This window comes from Apiospora hydei (assembly GCF_038363865.1).
Source record: "Apiospora hydei strain CBS 114990 chromosome Unknown utg000004l_segment0_segment0, whole genome shotgun sequence".
Taxonomy (NCBI): domain Eukaryota; kingdom Fungi; phylum Ascomycota; class Sordariomycetes; order Amphisphaeriales; family Apiosporaceae; genus Apiospora; species Apiospora hydei.
In genome coordinates, this window is record NW_027117363.1 from 4,976,753 (window position 1) to 4,997,761 (window position 21,009).

Genomic DNA, 21,009 nt, shown 5'->3' on the forward strand with positions numbered 1-21,009 from the left:
CACAAAATCGATGGCTGCTTATTCATCTCAGTACGAATATGATAGACTCAGTCGCTGGCTATTCTCATTATACCAAGTAACTATTAACAGCAAGCACGCCGCAACACCAAGCGATGCCAAGTAACAGGAGCTGCCCTGCCAACTTCTGATGACTGCTCAAGCCACCTTGGCTCTGAGCGGGCGGTGCCGTTGTGTTTGTGCCGCCGCCGCCATCTGGCGCCTTGACCGCCGACTCAAGCTTGATGCTCTGCAGACCAGTACCCGCCACCGTCTCCAAGGGGGCCACGAACGCCATCTGGCTCCAGCTGAAGAGCGTGTTCTTCCCGCCGAACACGTAGACCTCGAACCTGCCCGCGAAGCTGCCGTTGACCCAGACCCGGCAGCCGCCGACGACGTCGCCCGTGATGGTGATCTCCGCCGGCACCGCGATGGCCACGGGCTCGTGCGTGGACCGCGTCGAGTTGGCCCAGATGCGCCCCGGGTGCCCCGCGTCGAAGCCGTCTTGCTCGTGGACGGCACGGAGCGGATACGCCCAGCCATCCGAGATGAAGACTAGGTGGTTGTTGGTTTCCGACAGCTCCAGCGTGACATCGGCTGACGAGAGAACAAAGGGCCCCGTGGCGGAGAGGGTCATCGTGTAGTTCATGCCCTTGCTGCTGCCGCCGCCGCCGCGGCCCAGTGTGACGGGGTCGGAACCGCCCGCCGTTTGGTCTTTGGTCCATGACGTGAAGTCGCTCCGACGATCCAAGTTCTGGCCTGGTGCTTGGGCCGATAGGAAGTCGATCGAGTCATCCAGCGTCGACACGTCCAACTGAGCTCCTCGTGCCCCGCTCCAGGCCCTGGCCGCCACGAGGGGGATGCCGCGTCGCATGGCATAATAGGCTTCGAGCTGTGTCGTGGCGTCTGGTCCGTTGTCGTTCCAGGCCGCCAGGATGGCGCCCTTGTTCCCGCTCGCATCGTCCGATACCTGCTCCGTAGTGTTGACCGGGTTGTAGAGAGCGGGCTGCCACTGCCAACCCTCTTGGTCGGCGAAGTTCACGGTCCTGGTTTCGTTGTAGAACTGGGGGTATGGCGCTGGCAGGATAGGAGCATGGTCGTTCTTGAGAGACATGTATGCCCACCAGTCTTCGGAGTTGAGGGTATCATATCCCGCCTGCTGGAGCTGGACTGGGTCCGATTGGCCGTATTGCCAGTGTTGAATAGTGACATACTTGGAGATGGTGACGTTTTCGGACGGTTCGTCGGTGCCCCAAACCCGAATTCGCTTTCCGGCGGTCTCATTCATGAATGTTGCCATCTCGTTGACAAAGGTGATGTAGTCGTCTGCCAGCGTCGAGTCGTACTCGTCAGCGCCCACATGAACCTCCTTGGTCTGGAACCATGGCAAAAACTCGGCCCAGATTTTCTTGACGGTGGGTATGCTCTCGGGATGGGTCAGATTCAGGAGGTCTTTCTTCTTGAGGGCCAGCTCCGGCTTCCATTTCGTGATGCTGAGACAGTGGCCTGGGGCTTCGATCTCCGGAATGACGGTGACGCCCCTGCTCGCGCAATGCTGCTGGAGATGTTCAAAGTCGGCACGGCTGAGCGTCTCGTTGGGGCGCTGGATAAGGCCCGCCAATTCGGCGGTCTCGGGACGGAGCGAGAACTGGCTGTAAACTTCGTTCCACGTCTCGTTGTGCCCGCGGTTGAGAGGGTAGTTGTCGCTCAGGTGGTAGTGGAACTCGGACATCTTGAAGAAGGAGGCGTAGGTACACAGGTCCTTGAGGAAAGAGGGGAGTACCATTTTCTTCCCGCATCGAGCATGTAGCCTCGGGTCGCATAGGCGGGAGCGTCTGCGTAGTCCATGGCAGGCACCGAAGTCCAGTTTGATATCATAAGGTGTTGCAGGAGTGTCCGAGTTCCCCACCACATACCGCGAGCGCCCGAGCCTGTTATCCGAGCCCGGCCGGCCAGGATTCGGAGGCTGTAGCCCTCTTCCGTACTCTGGCCGTTTGCATACTGGAAGTTGGCAGACTTGTCTCGAGACAAATCAAGAAAGACGCCCGAGCCATTCTTCCCGAAAGACTCGACCACCTTCAAGGACCACTCACTTTGTGTAAGACGAGTGAGGTCGTCTCGGAAGGTCTCGGCAAACTCCCGGCCCGAAGGTGGGATCAGAGACAGGCCATCTGTATCTCTGCGTGAGGCGAGGTCGCTTTGTAGATAGATGGTCCTCGGAAAGTTGTCGTTGAGCACAAGGCCATGCGCGGGGCCGCCGTATGTAGATTCCGGCGGAGGTGGCAATGGCTGAAGGGCGGCGGCGCCTAGTGCAAGCAACAAGACAAGAGATCTCATTTTGATAAGCGTTTTCTGGAGTTAGCGGTCTTTCGTGACAGTTGGTGGTAGCAAGCACTGCCGCGAAGTAGTTAAGGCGGGTTGGTTCAGTACGGCCGGCCTGGCTATGGTTCACATTGCTCTCGAATGACAAGTCAGTTGGGCCGATTGCAGAGCCAAGAGAAGGGGCATATCATCCATCAGCCATGCATGTCACCGAGTAACGTTACCCCGACTTGGTCATTGTTAGTGCTCTCCTAGATTCAATACCTACTGACCAAGGTAAATAGGAACCATCCGGGGGCGGGGTCGGAGCCCGTATCGGCAGACACCTACCGGAGCGCCGCCTCGCCGCTTCACCGCTGATAAGCGAACCCGATGATAAGCATGTATGTACATGTAGCTGAGGTAGATGTGTGTATGATGCTTCCCAGTCGAGAAGCCGGCTCTCTATTGGGTGGCAGTAAGAAGCAGGCAATTGGTTAATTAGCCTCGTCCACCCCCTGCGTCGACGCTAAGACGGATCTTGCATGCTTCATTAGTCGTGGAGCGCCACTTGAAACGGCCAGCATGATCCTATAATCTACTTTGGTAGTAGGCACCGATTCCAGGCTGCGGCACATTGTCTGAAGTATACCGTTTCGTTGCACTGACAACTTGACGGTTTTATGTCGGTCGGTACCTATCAATATATTGGTACTGTAACGGTAACTGAGGTTAGTGCCTCACCAGGAGAGTCGGCCCTCAACTGCCTTCAAGTCTCTGGCGCCTCCCAATCCCAAATCCCAGACGCCCTAGTGGTGTTTGCTGGCAATTTGAACTGGCAATCTATTTCAAGAGGCTGCACGTGCCAATGGTAATATCACACGACAAGAGTAATCTTGCCTGTGCGAAATATGACATGGCGGCGAGTGGTGGAGCAAGGCGGCAGGGCGGCTTCTGGGCGGGCAAGCGGGATGCAACCGCTGTGAGGGATAAGTAGAAACATATTGGAGGGTCACGTTGGAGGGATACCACTTTGCAGAATTACAGGAGCATCCGACTTGTAGATCAAGCGTCTTGAGTTCGTCTTAACCTCTGCTCTATCGAAAAAAAGGCCGTTTGAAGAAAAGAAAGAAAGAAAAAAGAGAGGGAAGAAAAGAAACAGAAACAGAAACGTTTACCCGTCGACCTCTTCCTCCTCTTCTCCTACTTCCGACTTCCTACTTCCTACCTAACTGGACGACATCCAGGGCGCCAGCCACTGTTCGGCGATTGCAGTTTGCTCTTGTTTTCTTGTCCTTCGTTTCTCTCGCTCTTCTGCTGCCCTCTACTGCCTCCTCGTTCTTTTCCCACGTCCCACCATTGGCAGGGCTCGAATGGTGTGAGAAGAAAAAACCGGGCAGAGCACGCAAACCGGGAATTACACGAACCCACCACACTACGAAACGCAGTCAACACAGCCAGCAGAACCCGCGACAGCTCTTTGTCAGCCAATAGGCGCAACCCTCTCTCTCTCTCTCTCTCTCCTTCTCTCTTTCGCTCTCCAGCCCGTCTAGGCTGTCGCGACTTGTTTGATTCGCTGCCAAGCAATCCCAGGCTGTCGGCCCAGGATACCGTGCAAGAAGACTAGTGGGCTGGCCCATCGTGGATCGACTGCCTCGACTGTCCACATCAAATCAATTACGCTGGACGCGGCCGATTGGAGACGGGGGATACTCGATACCTAACCGTCCTTGCCTACTTACTGGACCACTTACACGCCACGCGCCACGCTCATTGATACAAGCAAGCATTGACATTGCCATAGGCTTTACTTTACATTGCACTGCACTGCACTACATTACATTACATTACATAGACCGCGGCGGCGGTTTACATATCTTGTTATTTCCCGTAAATGACCGACTGCACCCACCCATGACTACTACTTAGCATCCTTGAGCTTTGCCTTTTGTTCTTTTCTCTCGTCAGTGCTTCTTCAACGCTCGCACAGACTGCACAGGATACCCCGGCATAGAGTCTGAGGGGGACGGGACGGCATCAACCACCCAGGGACCTCTTTTATGCGCGCAGGGACTCAGGTTCGCGACAGCAACGAAAAGTCAATCGGCATCTTTGGCCCTCCGGATAAGCCCATCCCCGCGGCGATCTGACACCACTACATTCGAAACCATCTGGCTTTCGACAGCTGAAAAAGGGAAGGGAAGGGAAGGACCAAGGAGCCAAAGGAGACCAAGGAGCCAAAGGAGACCAAGGACCCCTCACACCCTCATACGATCATTACCCCCCCCTTCGCGACTACTAGCCCGTATCGACTACCAGGCGCGCACATCGCGAGCCCGTTTGTCATGTCAACCATGTGGGACCGCCTGCGGCCAGGCCAGATTGGACGTAATAAGGACGGGGAGCTCCTGCGCTGAAGCAGAAGAAACTCGAACAATGGCAGAACTCGCGATCAGCTTCTTCCTCCTCCCCTTCACAAGCTCCTACGCGCCCGCCTCGACCAACCGGCTACTCCTACGAAATCCAAGGAGGAGGGGCCCCCAAGAGACCAGAAAGGCAACCGAGCGCGGGATTGTTGTAAGTTGCATTCCTTCCTTCTTTCCTCTTCTTTTCCCCAGCGTTGCCAGTACCGTATGTGCAGCGCAGTAGCAATTGCCACAACGCAACCTCTATAGTCAAGTTGTACGGAGTATTAGGGCTGGGACACCTACGTCCTATGCGCGCGCCCGGGGGTTGTTGATGCAAGTCCACGGTGGTTGGTCGGTGTTGCTGCCGCTGCAGGTTGGTGTGACGCAGTCACAGTCAGCCACACCATAGTCTGACCCCAGACCCCGAAAATGCCAACGGTGCAGGTTCAGGTTGGGCTTGGGCTTGGGCTATGTCTCGCTCGCTCGCTCTATCTCTGTCTCTGGCACGCGTGCTTTTGGTCAGACTGCGACAGCAACACTCGACTAGTCTGGGACACCATGCCAGAAAAGAAAAGAAAAAGACCAGAACCAACAAAGGAAGAAGCAAGGAAGCAAAGAGACACCCGGTTTAGCTCCCGAGGGCTGTGTACGTAATGCAGGGTGGCACGATTGGGTCATTGTCCTGCCTGCCTCTTACTGTTTTGTGATCGGGTCTAATTCGACCTCGGGCCCCAAGTCCAAGTGGAAGTGGAAGTGGAAGCGAAGTTGAAATTGGATTGGAAAACGGAAGAAAAGAAAAGACGAGCCCAAGCTTAACTTCACGATGCTGACACCACATTACCGCAGTCAAACCTCGGCACCTGCTGTACAGGCGCCTCCGCCGTCCACCCAGAACAACCGTAATTCCTCTTACGGCCGCCCGGTCTCTTCTATCTATTCACAGCCATCGCCCGTTGCTGCGACCTTTGCAGCCCAGCAGCTGAGAGGCGAGGTATACGCCGAGATTTCCCCGCCCAGTTCACCTGAAGATTTCGGGAGACCACAACGGTAAGTCCGCGCTGGCGAATGCCCTTTTCCCTCTCCCTCTTTTTGTTGCGCCGCGAGATTTCTTGAGGCAAGCGCTGCCGATAGTCACAATGAGCAACCACGGCACTCGAGGTGAATGTAGGAAGTCGGTGGTCGCCTGTATATGTTGCCCCCATCGGCGTGCAACGACTGCACTGTTGCCTCCCTCGGCCGATTCCACCGACGCCTTTGTTGAAACACTCGTGATCTTTTATTCGGAATTGTACCGCTTGCTGGGAGGAAAGTTGACTGCAGCCACAAAAGTTACCTGTGGTGGAATAAGAACTGTTGCTGCCGATCCCTACTTGGCGCATGTCCCAGTTGAATCTTAAGCTTAGAAGAAAGGGTACCGAAGGCTAACCTTGTGCATTCGTGTCAGCAGACCCAACGACGGGGACGTTTCGCCCATTGATGAAGGCAACCTGACCATGGAGAACCCGACTGCTCACCCGGGCGGTGGTGCTGTACGAAGCCAAATCCCCACGATGCGACGAGAGCGTCGGAAGAACTCGGATGCTGTTATGCATGCCTTGCACGAGTCCAAATCCAGGGAGCGGCTCAGGCAACGGAACAACGACATGGTACGCTGGGACAAACACACAGGCGAGCCGACTTCCCACGACCGGGGGCTCCCTTCGCAAGTGCCCAGCGCCCAGCAATACGCCCAAGGACTGCAAGCCCGTAAGCTGGCCAACGACGGCGGCAGCGCTTTTGGCGTCCGTCTTCGCTCGACGCGCCAAGCCCCAGATGCTGGCAACCCGCTGGCTGAGCCGCCGTCAAGGCCGGACTGGCGTGGAGCCAGCGGACGAACGCCTCTGGTCCCGTCGGTGAAAGACAACCCCGACGTGTCACCACTCAACGTGCCTCCGAAGAGCGCCAGAAGGACGAACCGGGCCCCCAGCGATGCTCACCGTGGCCAAGGTGTTTTGTCCCCTGTTAGTCCACTGGAGTCTGAAACATCCTCACCCCCACCAGCTCAGCGCGCAGCTACCACCAAGACCCCCTCTCAGCAGCCTGGCAGCCGCAATACTGCCCAATCGTCGGCGTCCCCGGTGCAGTGCGTTACAGCTGATGCACCAGACCACCGGTCCCAGAGATATCCAAGTCCTGCTCTGTCCGACGACAATCGTCCCACGGAGAAGCCTGCACCATCCCAACCTCGTTCAGCCGCTACCCATCCTCTTCCAGCCAACAGCTCTCCCTCGCCATCATTTCCTACGAACGAGAAAGCCATCCGAAGAAAGCCTGCAGGAGCAGCTGGTCACACCCCGCAGCTGTCTACTTCATCCTCTGCCTATTCGCAGCAAGTCGACGTCCACCCTTCTCAACGGCCGCCTGGGGGTTTCCCGAAGAGTGGACGCAACCGCCATCTCGTTTCAGTGTGACGACGTACGCGACCTCGGCGACCGGTACACCAAGGCTCTCCGCCGAAGAAGACGTCCCTGCTGTGCCTACGCCGCCTCAGCAGTACAACCGGTCCCCGGCCTCCCCGGCCTCCCCGGCCTCCCCGTCTTCCGACAGCCATTCCATCCTCGCTCGTAAACGACCTGTCGTTAGCGGCTACGAGGACAAACCCCGAGCCCGCACACCCGCTGCCGAGCCGATCAAGATCAACATGGACTCGCCCTACTACGTAACTTCTCCGGTGCCGGCCCAGCCGCGCTCATCCGGACTCCATCCGGTTCCCCGCGGGAACCACAGCCGAATCTCCCTGGCCTCGACCGAGTCGAGCGACAAGGTGCTCCCCCTCGCGCCGCCCGAGGAGTCGGCCCGCGACCGCGTCTCGCAGCTCAACGCCCAGCTCAAGTCGCTCGGAAACCGCCGCATCAACATCAACCAGGCCATCCGGCAGATGACGGAGCTCATGCCGACGGACAACCTGCTGGCGAGCGACGCCGTCATTGCCAAGCGCGAAGCCGAGAAGCGCAAGGTCGAGGTCCTCCGCGACGAGCTGGCCGAGGTCCAGCGCGAGGAGTACGACCTCGGGCTCAAGCTGCACCGCGCCTACAAACGCATGGACCGCGAGGCCGAGTACGAGCCCACCGGCCTCTGGGTTAGGCGAGTTACCGGCTGAACGAACGGCCTGGGCCGAGATCATGCACTGGAGCGGCTAACAGCCATGTTGGTGAAATGGGAGAGGATAGGCTAGCTTGGGGGAACAGATGGCGTTACGACTTTGTTGTTACTGCACGAGTGCGTTTCTATCGTGTAGTTGAATTTCTGCATAAGCTGGCCTTTTTGGGGGTTTTCCCCGTACGTTTGGAGAGCATGGAGTTCGCTGGCGGTTTTCCTTGATTATATGCTCTTTGACACGAGTAGGGAAAGAGAGTAGCGCAGAGGAGGTTGTGTGTTATATATCATATTCCCAATTTGCGCGGGCGGGTACAATGGTTTATTGGGCTCTCGAACGAATGTAGGGGAAGAAGGTTGATGATACCAGAGCAAGAGGGCTTACCTGCAAATATGGGAAGTCGGAAGAATCCGACTTTTTTTCTTTCTTTTCTTCCGTTACTGCCTCTTCCAGATGTGTTGCGACAGAACATACTGTTCCCTCTTCTTTCTTATTCGATACCTACTATTACGAGTACTTCGGCGTTTTTCTTGTTATTCGTTTAGTGTCTAAAAGTTGAAGAGTGATGGTTGTGTAGAAACACCCGACTACCGGTCTAATAGGTTGGGTATGCGACACAAAGACACCTTTTTCACTGTCTAGCTGTCCATGAGGAAACGGCCAGTCCATCCTGTAGGATATGGCATGTCTATATATACAGCGATACGCTGGGGGCAATGGATACGGGCAGAGGCAAATCGTTTAGAATCCCGATTTCCCGCACCTAAAACCATATACTTTTTTACACGTAAGAGGTGAAAATGTATCGTAATCTTATACTAAGATTATAGACAAAGAGCTATCCTAATATATAAATGTTGTGTATAGCCTCTCTATATATGCCCATGGATATACAAAAGCCCATATATCAAGTATACCCAAGAAAATATAGCGCCCATAGAAAGGGGGGCTCATCATCATTCCCTTCGTCATCGCATTACCCAAGCTGACTCCGAGCCGGTCCAAACTCGACAACCCTCCCATTGTCCAACCGGATAAAGTAATCCACATCCTTGACGGCCTCGAGCCGGTGCGCAATGGTGATCACGGTGCTCTGCCGGAGCTCGTCGCGCAGGACCTCCTGGATGGCCATGGCCGTCTTCTTATCGATCGAGGCCGTCGCCTCGTCGAGCACGACGACGGGGCTGCGCCGCAGCACGGCGCGGCCGATGCCGACGAGCTGCCGCTGGCCCTGGCTGAGGTTCTTGCCACCGGCCTCGACGTGCGAGCGCAGGGACCAGTCCGCCCCCAGGACACGGCGCAGAACCTTGACGCATTCGTCGTCGCCGTGCTCGTGCAGTGGGTCGAGGTTCTGGCGCAGCGTGCCGGGGAACAGGACGGGGTCCTGCGCGACGAAGCTGATGCGCTGCCGCCACGTGTGCACGTCGACGTCGGCGAGGTCGAGCCCGCCGACGCGGATGCGACCCGCGGCCGGCTTGAGCGTGGCCAGCAGCGCCAGGGCCATGGTCGACTTGCCGGACCCCGTGCGGCCGAGGACGGCGCAGGTGGCGCCGCCGGGGATGGTGAAGGAGACGTCGGAGAGCGAGGGGGCGAGGTGCGGCGCGTAGCGCATGGTGACGGCGTCGAACTCGATGGCATCGCCGTACGCGGGCCAGGCGGTGGGGGGCACGAGGTCGCCGCTGGACTCCTCCTCGAGGTCGAGGAGCTCGACGACGCGCTCGACCGAGACGAAGTCCATCTGGAGCTGGCCGTACTGCTTGCAGAGGGCGTGGGTGGCCTCGACGAAGCGGGCGGCGGTGAGGAGGACGAAGGCGGTAAGGCCTGGGCTGAGCCCGCGGTGCAGGGCGATGAGGGTCAGGGCAAAGGTGGCAAAGGCCGAGAGCGTATCGAAGCGGTACTGTAGCCAGGCCTGCAGGCTCCAGTAGAAGTGGTCCATCTTCTGGAAGGCGTCCACGATGACAATGTTGCGGTTCTGGAAGTGCGTCTGGGAGCGGAAGGCGCGGATGGTGGCGAGCCCCTCGAGCAGGATGCCAAAGTTGGACATGAGCGGGCTGAGCGAGACCATCTCGAGCCGGCGCAGGCTCTGTGACGTCGGCAGGAACTCGAGGAAGAAGTAGATGAAGCCAGCCGTCATGAGCAGCGCGAAGAAGAAGAAGAGCGGCGTGGCGGCAGCGATGACCGCCAGACAGCTGAGGAAGGTCAAGAGGTTGAAGACGAAGTTCTGCAGGGGGCCGATGACGCCGCCGTCCAGCATGCCGATGTCTGACGTCAGTCGATTCATCAGACGGCCTACTGGCGTAACATCGTAGAACCGGAACGTGGCATTGCTGACTTTGTCGAGGACCCTGATGAATAAGCTCTTGGCGGCGATGTATAAGATCAAAAGCAGATTGCAAGAGGCGAAGGTAAACACCAGCGTGTTCAGGAGACCAATCGCCAGGTACCCGAACAGCCAGGGGCTCACATCGTCTTGAGGGTTCGGCAAGTTCTTGAACAAACCAGAGCCAAAGCTATCATCCAGTTGTGCGTTTGCCTGCACTGAGCCACCATGGGCTTGATCCTTCTTGTAGCCCTCGGTCCAGGCTTTCAGGAACCAGTCGCTGAAGAGTCTACTGAAACGGAGAAGGGCGAAGAGGGAGATCAGACCGGCCCACAAGTACAGCTTACCGGCTTTGATGTACGTCCAGTATACGGACAAGACAACGCCGCCGTCCTTGCGGTATTCCTCTTCGATGAACTTGTCGGGGATGGCAGCATCGACCTCGGCAACAGCATCAGCCGAATGCTGGTCCTCTTCACCTTCGGCCAGGTTGTGCTCGGATTCAATGACATTCTGCGGCACCTCATCCGGCTGCAGCACGCGGGCTTTCCCGTCGTGTATCTCGACAGCTTGGTCCGCCACGTGAATGCAGAGATCGATCCGGTGAGTGACCAGAATAATGGTCCTGTTCTCGAACAAGGGTCCTCGGAAGAGCTTCTGGACGATCGACTCGGCGGTATTATGGTCCAGGGGCGCCAGGGGGTCGTCGAGAAGCAGGATTCGTGACCGGCTATAGACGGCCCTGGCCAAGGCGACGCGGGCCTTTTGGCCTCCAGAGAGACCTACGCCTCCCTCACCGATGTCTGTCAGATCTCCATGTTTGAAGCCGGCGAGGTCCTGGGTCAAGGCGCAAGCCTCCAGAACCTTTCGGTATCGTTCCGGCTCGTAGGGAGCGCAGAACAGGATGTTCTCGCGGATGTTCATGTTCTGTAGCCAGGGCGCCTGGGCACAGTAGCCGATCATCTCAGTCGGCAGCACGGCATCGCCTGTCTTCTGATCCAGTTCACCGAGGATGCCTTGAAGTAGAGCGGTCTTACCCGCGCCTACCTGTCCATATACGACCGTCAGCCCGGTCGAGAAGCGCAGATTAAGATCGGACAGGACGGTATCGTGCATCCCAGGCCATGACAGAGAAGCGTCGCGAAACTCGATGTCTTCCGGCATCAAAGACGATTCCCCTTCTTCCTTGTCGGGCTCGCGCATGAACGACTCGAGTCGTTCGATGGCGACAGACGCGTTGAGAAGGACGGTGATCAGGTCCGGCAATTCCCGTAGACTGGTCTCGAGCATGCTGAAAAGCTGGAGGGCTGGGAAAGCGATATCGACCGTCAAGGACTGCTTGGCAAGATATGTGTAAGCGAAGAAGCTGGCAACGGGGAACAGCATGCCGGCCGAAATGTTGATAGTCGAGATGCCGACAGTCCAGAGCCCAGTGACAATCTTCAAGAAGAGCTCGTTGTTCCGTTGCTCCATGATACGTTTAAGCCACTCGGATTGCCAATCATACCATCGTAGGTGGCGGATCGCCTCTACAAACTGGGATGTGGCCTGAAGTCGCTTGTCTGTGGCAGCTCGCCTTAGCCGCTCGTTGACGATTAGTCGTCGGACGAACAGGGCGTTCATGATCTGGACGAGGACGACCCAAGCGATGCCTACCAGGCAGGACCATCCCAGAAGAAGCCACAAGAGACCCAGCGAGACGAGGAACTGCAGTGGTTTGGTAAAGAGACTTCCGAATTCCCAAAACCTCTGGGCAATTTCATAACAGTCGTTCCTCATGAGGTTGAGAATCTTGCCCATGGTAGCCGGTGGCGGCGCCGCCTTGATCGGACTATATTTGACATCCTTCTTGCGCCACGGGAGGCGGGCTAGTAGTCGGGCGAACCATCCCGGTTCCGGCTCTTCCCCATTCAGTTCGTTCCCATTGACATGCGATGGGTCCTTCTCGTCGGGCGTGAAGCCTTGAGATTTCCTGGTCAGAGTCTTGGCGTAGATACTGGTGATCATCTCCCCGCGAGACCTCTCGTAAGCGCGACGGCAATACCACAGGGAGAACACGCCCGACTGGCTGGCCACCAGCCGCACTGCCAAGATGGCCACTGCGAAGGCAATGGACAGCTCTCTCGGCGACGTCGCGCTCTGTATAGAGGCCAACAGACGCTGGAGCAGCATCGGGGTTCCCAGGTTGGCGGCGGATTCGACGAGAGCGAGGAAGGTGATGATGATCAAGTCGAGGCCGTTGGCGACCATGAGGCGCTTGATCAGCGAGCCCTGGAGGGCCCCAAACAGCTGGTGTAGCCGGTCGTGTTGAAACTCATACGGCAGCAGCCAGACATCGCCATCGTCCAGTTGCTTCCTGTAGCCCTTTCTCAAGAGAGGTTTCAGCCAGGAAACCGACATCCATTGCCACAGAGTCACGTCGTCTTCGGGGCTGCGAAGCTCGACAGTGGCAGCATCGGATTTTCCCGCAATGCCCGCATTGCCGATGAGGGGGTCTCTCATGGGCATGGAGAGGATAACGGCGATGCCACCCAGCGCGATGCATATTTCGCCGAGATGCAGGATACTGGTCCGGTCTGCTCTCGTCTGCGTCGCTATGGAAGCCACCACGGTCCCGACAAGGCTTGTCAGGAACAAGAGGAGAAGCGTCTTGGGCGTCTTCCGCGGCCGTTGGACGAGGGTGAGAATGATCGAAACCACCCAAGGTGTGGTCTCGAAGCACCTCCAGGTATTGGGGGAGGGGCTATGGCCGAAGCGATAGTTGCACCCAGGCCTGCTATAGATATAAGTGTGAGAGCGAATGTGTTGAACGTCCACGGCCTCTTTACAAGGGCCTCTTTTTCGGTATACTCTTTGGCGAAGATCTGAAGCCATAATGGCCTGGTAGGAAGCAGCCTGGAGCCCATGTAGACCAAGGCCAAGCCTCCGGCCACGGCGGCCTGGGCCATCGAGCTCCGGGAAACGTCCATGTTGTGCAGGGCTCCAAAAGAAGAATGCAGAACACTCTGTTGGTGTGCAAAGATGTATGGAGAAGTGGAATCCATGGCGAACAGGTTAGTCTCTATACGTTAATAAATGGCCGTTGGTATAGAAAACGTGTATCATCTCCAGTTCCCCCAAAGGCAAAACCATAACGGAGATAGGCTCTAGTATCCACGATGCTGAGGACCATGGGATACAGCAACTCTATTATATGTATGGCATCGAGGCTATCCAAAGTGGGGGAGGATAGATAGAGCAGGCAGGGAGAAACTACAGGTGTGAGGTAGGTAGACAAGAAAAGAGAAAAAGAGAAAAGAAAAAGGTATCAGATAATGTCGAGCCAGGCTGACTAGTAGTCGTAGCAGCATTGGAAGTATGCTACATATGTATTGAGTGCTCTACTTTTGTTTAGCCTTGCCTTTCTTTGCCTTGCATGCCAACCGCCGACCCATGCTCGAGCGAGTAAGTGGAGAAGGCGCGATGATCATCCTCGCCTCCAAAAAGGGAAAGAAAGACACACCGCACCTGGCGCCTACCTTGCTACCTGCTGCGTCCTTCCCTTCTGCCTGCAATACACTTGCTTTACGGTAAGTACTCTAACCTGACCATGGCTCTCTATCTTTCAGACTGGACCTCTCTACATCAATGCCCAGGCTAGTGTGCACACCCACCTACCTGCGGAGCAATGACTACATGTACCTGATCAAATGTATATGCACAGCATAAGAAGTATGTACGTAGGCCAATTGACATGTGTTGAAAAAGGACTGGTTTGAGCCGTACCTGACCGACCTTGTCGGCATTGCGGGGTGGAGTGCATTCAGTCGAGGGAGCCGCCGGCACGCTTGGTCCCGAATACCGGTATCGAAAATCCGACATCTTATCTTGTTGTTGTTGTTGTTATTATCGTGATAGATTCTCCAGATACTCCCGTCTACTCTGCACTTCATATATGATCACTTCAGTTTGCTTAGACTTAATTCACTACAGAACCATAGATAAGATAGATGGATGCTAATCTCACAGCCAGATGAAAATGATGGTGATGACGGTGACGGTGACGGTGACGGTGACGATGACGATGACGAGTTAGTATAATCATAAATAAATAAATAAACCCGGACTAATCTGCCCTCAAAAGGTATCCCAGTTGCACCATTGTATCCCCAGGGTATCACGATTACGCAACTAGAAAATCCCGTCCTCATTCGCCCACACAAGCAAGCATCAACCTCCTGTAGTCCCCGCTCGTCTCGCCCTTGATGCGCTTGTACAGACTCTCCTTGTATCTTTGCTTGTAGGCACCCTTCACGTTCGCCATCATCTCCGGCGACCAGTGGTACCGTATCACCCTGCTCACGAGCAGGTGGTCTTTCGTACCCAGGCCCGCCATCGAGTCCTCCAGAAGTGCCGCCGCATGCATGTACTTGTCCGCGGCGTGCCGGAGCTGGAACAGGAGAGCATCCTCCATGTGACCACTGAATTCCTAGCCAAGGCTGTTAGTACACAAGACACGAGAATGCAAAGGAAATAGTAATACTGCATACACCACCTACCTTGCGAATGACATCATCCAGCCGCCTCCGGTATTTCTGCTCGTACGTGTGCGCAATGGCACGAATGTGGTTGTCGTTGCGTGTGCTCAAGATCGAGCACACCTTCATCTCGTCGGTGCCGACCATGCCCTCGGTTGCGTCATAGATGGCATCCACGTCCCGGTCGATCTCCTGAGGTATCAACGGCGCGCTGTCCTCGGCGCGCGTGGCCCTGAGCACAATGAGGAAGTGCCGCTCCGTCTTCAAGGACAGGTCCCCCTTGATCATGCTCTCCAGCGATACGTTGAAGACCTGCTGGAACTTGCCCTTGATGGCCTGTATATCGGCATTGGACCGGCCGAGCAGGACGTCGTTGAGGACCTTTTCGTTGGTGCCCAGGCCCTTCATGGCGTCGTACAGGAGGTGGCAGTCATGAAGCAGCGGTCCCTGGACGATGGCTATGAGGCCCTTTTGGAAGTAGCTGCTGGTCTCGTCGCGGATGGCACCCTCAAGCGTCTTCCGGCCATCGACGCGGAAGTAGGCCGGCTTGAGCGCCTCGATCTGCAGCGGGTCCTTGTTATGCAGCACATCGATGAGCAACTGCTCGTTGGTGCCGAATCCTTTCATGGCCCGGTGTAGCGCCTGCGCGTCGAAGTCTGCGTTCCACTGTATGATTTGCGGCGGACCATAGCCCAAGGATGGCGGTGTTGGCGGGCCGTAGTGCTGTGGAGGCGGCGGCTGTGGGGGCGGCGCACCATACTGCCCCGGCGGAGGACCATAGGGTGAATGTGACGGTGGAGGAACACCGTATGGTGGTGGTGGTTGAACGGCAGGAGGCGGGTAGTAGCCCCCTTGCTGCTGCTGCGGTGGGGGTAACCTGGGGGAATATGGCTGAGGTGGTGGTGCACCATACTGTCCTTGCCCGGGAGGAGGAGCGCCGTACGGCGATTGAGGCGGCGGGGGCGCACCGTAGGGAGGCTGGCCAGTCGGAGGCGGGTAGTAGCCTCCTTGTTGTTGCGGAGGATAGCCTTGTGGAGGGTAGGGCTGAGGTGGACCACCCGGCGGCGGCGCGCCGTAGCCAGGATACTGATTATACGACATGGAAGACGTCAAGATGGAGTGTATGCACGTGTATACTGTCTGGCTGATAATCAGAGGATGAAGGATAACAAGTCCAAATAGGAGCGAGATTGCAGTGTGTTGGGGGGCGAAAAGGGTATAAGTGGGGGGAACAAAGGAGGACAGACGGGACGGTGATGAGTGCGGCGTGGAGGGGTATGTTATATCTTATAGATGCAGCAATCACTTCGCTGCTTGCGCAATACACCCGCCACAGAGAGGCTATGTCACCTAATCAGGCGGTAAAGGGATCCTTTGGATACAGAGTTTGTATTAGGATGATTTCGGGCTACGTAAGAGGCCGCAGTCTACCACAAACTCATGTCCAAAGTGTCAGTACCCAGGCGTCTTCTGGACTAATCTAAGGTTAGGCAGAGAAAGCTGAGCCGTGGCGGAGCATCGGAAAAAAACGTCATTTGCCTCACCCCACATTCGCGAGGATATCTGGGGCACAGTCTGTGGCTGAACATACGCAGCATTGTGCAGAAATGAGCATGTAATTGATGTATCTACAATGCTGTTGGAGAGTTGAAGTTTGTGTCATGTTTCGTTTCCGATCAACCTAACCTTAGCCCTTGACAACCACCTCAGGAAGGGGGGGAGGGGGCGTCAAACTTCAAGCTTGCCTAGGTCGTATCCTCCCGTCGCGTTGGGCTTGATCATCTCATCTCACCTTCAAACCCGCGATGGGAAACAGAGAGGGCGGGACCCCTGCAGTCCACCGAACAAACAGGCTCATCTGATCTGGCGCTAAAACAACAGCGCTGGCAGGCTGGCCCGCTGGCCGGGGGACTAACACAGCCACAGGCTCCCATTCTTTCGAGCCATTTCTTCGCGGCAGGGGGGCTTGCTCGGCACTCGGCAGCTCGGGTTGATGATGATGATTATGATGAAACATTGAAGGGCTTCTGTTTGCGCAAGAACATGACCAGATAAAGAAGAAAAGCAATTAATACGCCTAAGGTGTACCTACATGTACCTACCTAAAGCACCTAGAGAATGCGGAGTAAGGTTGGTTAGTGCCAGGCACAAGGTGAGATAGCCGCTGTATGCCCTGGAAACGGGTGGTTGGCTGCCGGCAACTCAGGCCAAGGCCAACCATTTGCCCTGCCAATCAGGGAGTGCCCCTGGCATTTCGCGATGTGACGCCCAACCACCCGCGAATATCCAAGATTCAACCAACCAACACCTTGCCGAGTGCCAGTTTCGTCGACTCCAGCCTTCTGAATAGTTTCAGCAAATGCCGTGTCTCCTCATATAGGCCCACTCGTCCAGTAGGAAAGAAAAAAAACGGTAGGTCCTTTCTCTGCTCCTTGCTTCTTGCTCCTTGCTCCATCCTGCAGTCTGCCCTTCCACCACGTCAAGTCCACAAGCTAGCTGTAAGGTGCAAGATCCCGTCTCCCTTCAATTCTCTACCGGCCTACCAGTGGTCTTTCATTCACTGCATGTGGTAGAAGAAGTACCCCTTACTATTATTCTTACTATTTTTATATATAAGCCCCTTTCGTGAGGCTGTCCTAATCCCAACACTTCAAGATGAAGTCGAGCCTGTCTTTGTCTCTTTTGTTTGCCCTCTCTACTTCGATTCAAACTTCTTCTGCTCTGCCCTTCTTGCAATGGCCGCGGGGGGCTGAACCACCGTCAACGCCGCAATTGGCGCCGAGGGCAACGTACTCGGTGGTGCCCATTGACGGAGGTGATAACAACGAGAACGGCGACCAGCCACCGCCCCCAACCACAGTGGTGGAGACCAAGACGGTCGTCCACTCGGAGCCGACGGTCACGGATACTGTGGTGGTGACAAAGGCGACGCCGTCCGTCACCACAAAGGTGGTCTCGGTTGTCGATCCCCGGCCAACTACCATTACGGCTGAACCAAAGATATCAACAACCACGGTCGTGCCGCCTCCGCCACCGCCAGCAACAACAACAACAACGGCAACGGCAACGGCAACGGCAACGGCAACGGCAACGGCAACGGCAACGGCAACGGCAACGGCAACGGCAACGGCAACGGCAACGGCAATCACAACGCAAGAGACGGCTACATCCACCCCATCCAGCCCAACCAGCACAGCCCGCCCATCAACGAGTACACAGGAGACTACCACATCTCACCTACCTAGCCCTACTAACCCCAGCAGCACAAGCAGCACAAGCAGCCCAGTCACAACACAGGAGACGTCTACAGCTCTTCCATCTAGCCCTACCAGCAAAAGCAACCCAAGCACAACGCCAGTAGCGCCTGTTCCCACCACCCCCTCAGCCACCATGTCAACAATAACAACGAGCTTGGCTGCCTCGTCCCCGGCAGTATCGTTGTCAAGCTCAACCATCACCACCACCGCTCCTACTACCAGCTTCTCATCGACCAGGACATACGACGATGGCCAATGGCATACCAGCTATCCGGCCTGGAACGGCACGGGAGCTTACCTTCGTCGTTTTGCCGCCCTATGAAGGATGCCACATCCACTTCTGACGCTAGACTGAAGGGGATAGTAGTTCACGACGCAACAGTTTGTATGATTACGATCAGTGGCTCCGTAAAGAGGGCCTTATGTAAATGATAATGTGCCAGGAATGGGAAATTCGCGGGTGGATGAACCCCTTGTTACTTACTAATAGAAGACGAAAGTCACCTAATAATACTATTAATACGCAGTTTTGCTACTTCACATTCGGTGTGTTCAAGGACAGGCAGGAAACTGCCATAAGCAGACCAGATCAGTTGGAATAGTCATGTCGGTATCGACTGCCTGGACGGTTACTACAGGTCGGAATCCATGACCTCGAGTGTCCGCGAACAACCTAATGAACCGCTTATTAAAACCGCATGTTGCAAACGCATATTTCCAGATACTGATATTGCAATTTCACGCTTTATTTCAGCCAGCCTAGCCTGCTACGGTACCTACTGCTGCATCTACACTCTTTGTATGTACGCCTGGGTATAATCACCATAAATGCCTCTCTTCTTTGTCTCCTCTACCTACTACCCCTAGCTGCCGGCTTCTGCTGAGCTGCCTCGTGGCGTCGCAACTCTTCGGGCACGCGGCTGATACTGCTCTTACTGAGCATTTGCTTGAGATCATACATGACGTCGTTATCCTCGTTGGCCAGGAAGGTGATGGCAACACCGCTCTTGCCCGCACGACCAGTACGTCCGATACGATGGGTATATGCCTCGATCGACGATGCCATGTTGAAGTTGACGACGAGACTCACATCGGGGACATCGAGACCACGACCCGCCAGATCTGTTGCGACCAGGACCTGCTTAGCCCCTGAACGGATCGACGCAAGAGCTTCCTCACGCTGTTGCTGGGTCTTGGATCCATGGAGCGAGGCGGCGCTGAAGCCCATGTTCTGCACTTCACGAGCTACGGAGTCACAGTTGCGCTTGACGTTGACGAAGACGATGATGGGGGGCGCGAAGCCACCGTTGAGCAGGATCTCACGGAGACGCTGCTTGCGGCGATCCTCGCCACTAACAAATTCAACGCGCTGTTCAACGGTCTCGACGGCCTCGCCAATGTTACCAATGGTGACTGTAGCTGGACGGCGCAGGTACTGCTTGGCAATCTTTTCGACCGCTGGAGGCATAGTGGCTGTGTACATCATGGTCTGACGGTAACGGTCTTTCGCACTCAGGAGACGTCGCATAACGCTGGCGTCCTCAGCATCCTCTGTGTCGGGCTTCTCGTTGGTGACGGGCAGGGCCGAGAGAATCTTGTTGACGGGCTCTTCGAAACCCATGTCGATCATACGATCTGCTTCATCCATGACAACGTAACAACATTGCGAGAATACTAGTAGGCGGCGCTCGATACAGTCGAGCAGACGACCCGGTGTAGCCACGATAATCTCAGCACCGTTCCGCAAGGCGAACGCCTGTTCTTCGAGGGCGTGACCACCTACCAAGCTCACAACAGTGAGGCCCAATGGGGTTGCAAACTTCCTTGCTTCCGACTCGATTTGCTGCACCAACTCTCGAGTAGGCGCCATGATAAGCGCATAGGGGCCATCATCTTTGGTGTATTCAGTCAAAGCTGGAAGCTGGGAGATATACTCCAACATGGGTAGCAGGAAGGCAGCTGTCTTTCCGGAACCGGTGGCAGCAACACCGATGAGATCGCGAGCCTGTAGGGCAATCGGTATGGCTGCTCGCTGAATGGGGGTCGGTTCGGTATACCCGACTTGGTCGATGATTTGCAGTAAGTGTGAAGGCAAGCCGGACTCTCCCCAGTGGCGCATCGGATCTGGAATATGCCCACCCTTTGAAGCGATACCGAACTCTTCCTTGAAGATGCGCCAGTCCCGCTCTCGCATGTCCGCCAGCTCCTTGAATTTCCAGTCGTTGCGTGTGCGCTTGCTCTTGGACTTCTCCTTTTGGCGTTCCATCTGTTCCAACATCTGCCGGGCCCGCTCTTTTCCGTGCTCAGGGTCGCGCTCTTCCAACATGCGCGCCCGCCTTCGATATTCCTTCTCGACTTCTGCATCGTTCAGACCATCAAAGACCATGGGACCGGTGTAGCGGTCAACCCGTTTAGAGTAAACGGGGTTCCAGTCCTGGCTGGTGTCCTCCTCGTCGTTCCAGCCGAAGTTGAATTTTTGGCCGCCGGTGCGTTTGCGCTTCTTCTGGGCCGAGAAGGTCGACTGGTTCAGCTCTGGGCCCATGTAGCGAGCTCGGATCATGTCGGCGTCCACGTCTTCGGGGCAAGCCGTTTCTGACCAGCGGTGTTCCCGTTTCCTTTGTTGTTTCCACGTTGATCCCCGCGCTGGTCTGACCGTTGACCCGAGTGGCTATTCCGACCGAACTTGTCGCTGCCATTGGAGTTGGAATAATCGTTGGAAGGAGCAGCGTGGCGCATCGCACGCGGGCCGGTTGGGACGGCGTCACGATTCCGGTTATCCCGTTGGCCGTAGCCCTCACTTTGGCCCCGGACGTCCCATTGTCGGTTGCGGCCAGCTGTGGCCTTGCGCTTTTGTTCCAGCTCCTCCTCTTCTTTGCGAGCCGTCTCGGCCGCCAGGCGCTCGCGTTCTGCCTTGGAGAGGAAGCGTGGCTTTTTGGCAGCCTCTTCAGCGGCCTTCTTTTCGGCTAGCAGTTGTTCGATGTCGATTGGCACTCTCTTCACCTTGCCACTGGTTCCGTTGGCAGCCATGTTTGAAAGTGGCGATGGTGGTGGTGGAGTTGGTAGGCTTTTGGTA

At 56.2% G+C, this 21,009-nt stretch overlaps 7 protein-coding genes across 7 annotated transcripts; 2 read left to right on the plus strand and 5 right to left on the minus strand.

Annotated features, from left to right (window-relative positions):
* Positions 1-67: 67 nt before the first annotated feature.
* On the minus strand, positions 68-2,334 carry PG997_004097 (uncharacterized protein; the record flags this gene model as incomplete). Its single annotated transcript, XM_066808412.1, has 2 exons — positions 68-1,928; positions 2,000-2,334. The coding sequence occupies 2 exons, from the start codon at positions 2,332-2,334 to the stop codon at positions 68-70; spliced, it is 2,196 nt and encodes a 731-aa protein (XP_066672030.1).
* A 2,362-nt stretch (positions 2,335-4,696) lies between these two features.
* On the plus strand, positions 4,697-7,845 carry PG997_004098 (uncharacterized protein; the record flags this gene model as incomplete). The annotated part of the gene is made up of 4 exons (XM_066808413.1): positions 4,697-4,875; positions 5,502-5,753; positions 6,154-7,031; positions 7,076-7,845. Coding segments are annotated over 4 exons (2,079 nt in total), but the record flags the coding sequence as incomplete, so codon positions are not given.
* A 973-nt stretch (positions 7,846-8,818) lies between these two features.
* Positions 8,819-13,131, minus strand: PG997_004099 (ATP-dependent bile acid permease; the record flags this gene model as incomplete). The annotated part of the gene is made up of 2 exons (XM_066808414.1): positions 8,819-12,935; positions 13,013-13,131. The coding sequence occupies 2 exons, from the start codon at positions 13,129-13,131 to the stop codon at positions 8,819-8,821; spliced, it is 4,236 nt and encodes a 1,411-aa protein (XP_066672032.1).
* Positions 13,132-14,348: 1,217 nt separating this feature from the next.
* Positions 14,349-15,780, minus strand: PG997_004100 (calpactin I heavy chain- calcium ion binding protein; the record flags this gene model as incomplete). Its single annotated transcript, XM_066808415.1, has 2 exons — positions 14,349-14,630; positions 14,701-15,780. 2 exons carry the CDS (start codon positions 15,778-15,780, stop codon positions 14,349-14,351), a joined length of 1,362 nt encoding a protein of 453 aa, XP_066672033.1.
* A 1,554-nt stretch (positions 15,781-17,334) lies between these two features.
* On the plus strand, positions 17,335-17,924 carry PG997_004101 (uncharacterized protein; the record flags this gene model as incomplete). The annotated part of the gene is made up of 2 exons (XM_066808416.1): positions 17,335-17,612; positions 17,720-17,924. The coding sequence occupies 2 exons, from the start codon at positions 17,335-17,337 to the stop codon at positions 17,922-17,924; spliced, it is 483 nt and encodes a 160-aa protein (XP_066672034.1).
* Positions 17,925-18,786: 862 nt separating this feature from the next.
* Positions 18,787-20,478, minus strand: PG997_004102 (pre-mRNA-splicing ATP-dependent RNA helicase prp-28; the record flags this gene model as incomplete). Its single annotated transcript, XM_066808417.1, has 1 exon — positions 18,787-20,478. One exon carries the CDS (start codon positions 20,476-20,478, stop codon positions 18,787-18,789), a length of 1,692 nt encoding a protein of 563 aa, XP_066672035.1.
* Positions 20,479-20,492: 14 nt separating this feature from the next.
* On the minus strand, positions 20,493-20,963 carry PG997_004103 (uncharacterized protein; the record flags this gene model as incomplete). Its single annotated transcript, XM_066808418.1, has 1 exon — positions 20,493-20,963. The coding sequence occupies one exon, from the start codon at positions 20,961-20,963 to the stop codon at positions 20,493-20,495; it is 471 nt and encodes a 156-aa protein (XP_066672036.1).
* Positions 20,964-21,009: the final 46 nt, after the last annotated feature.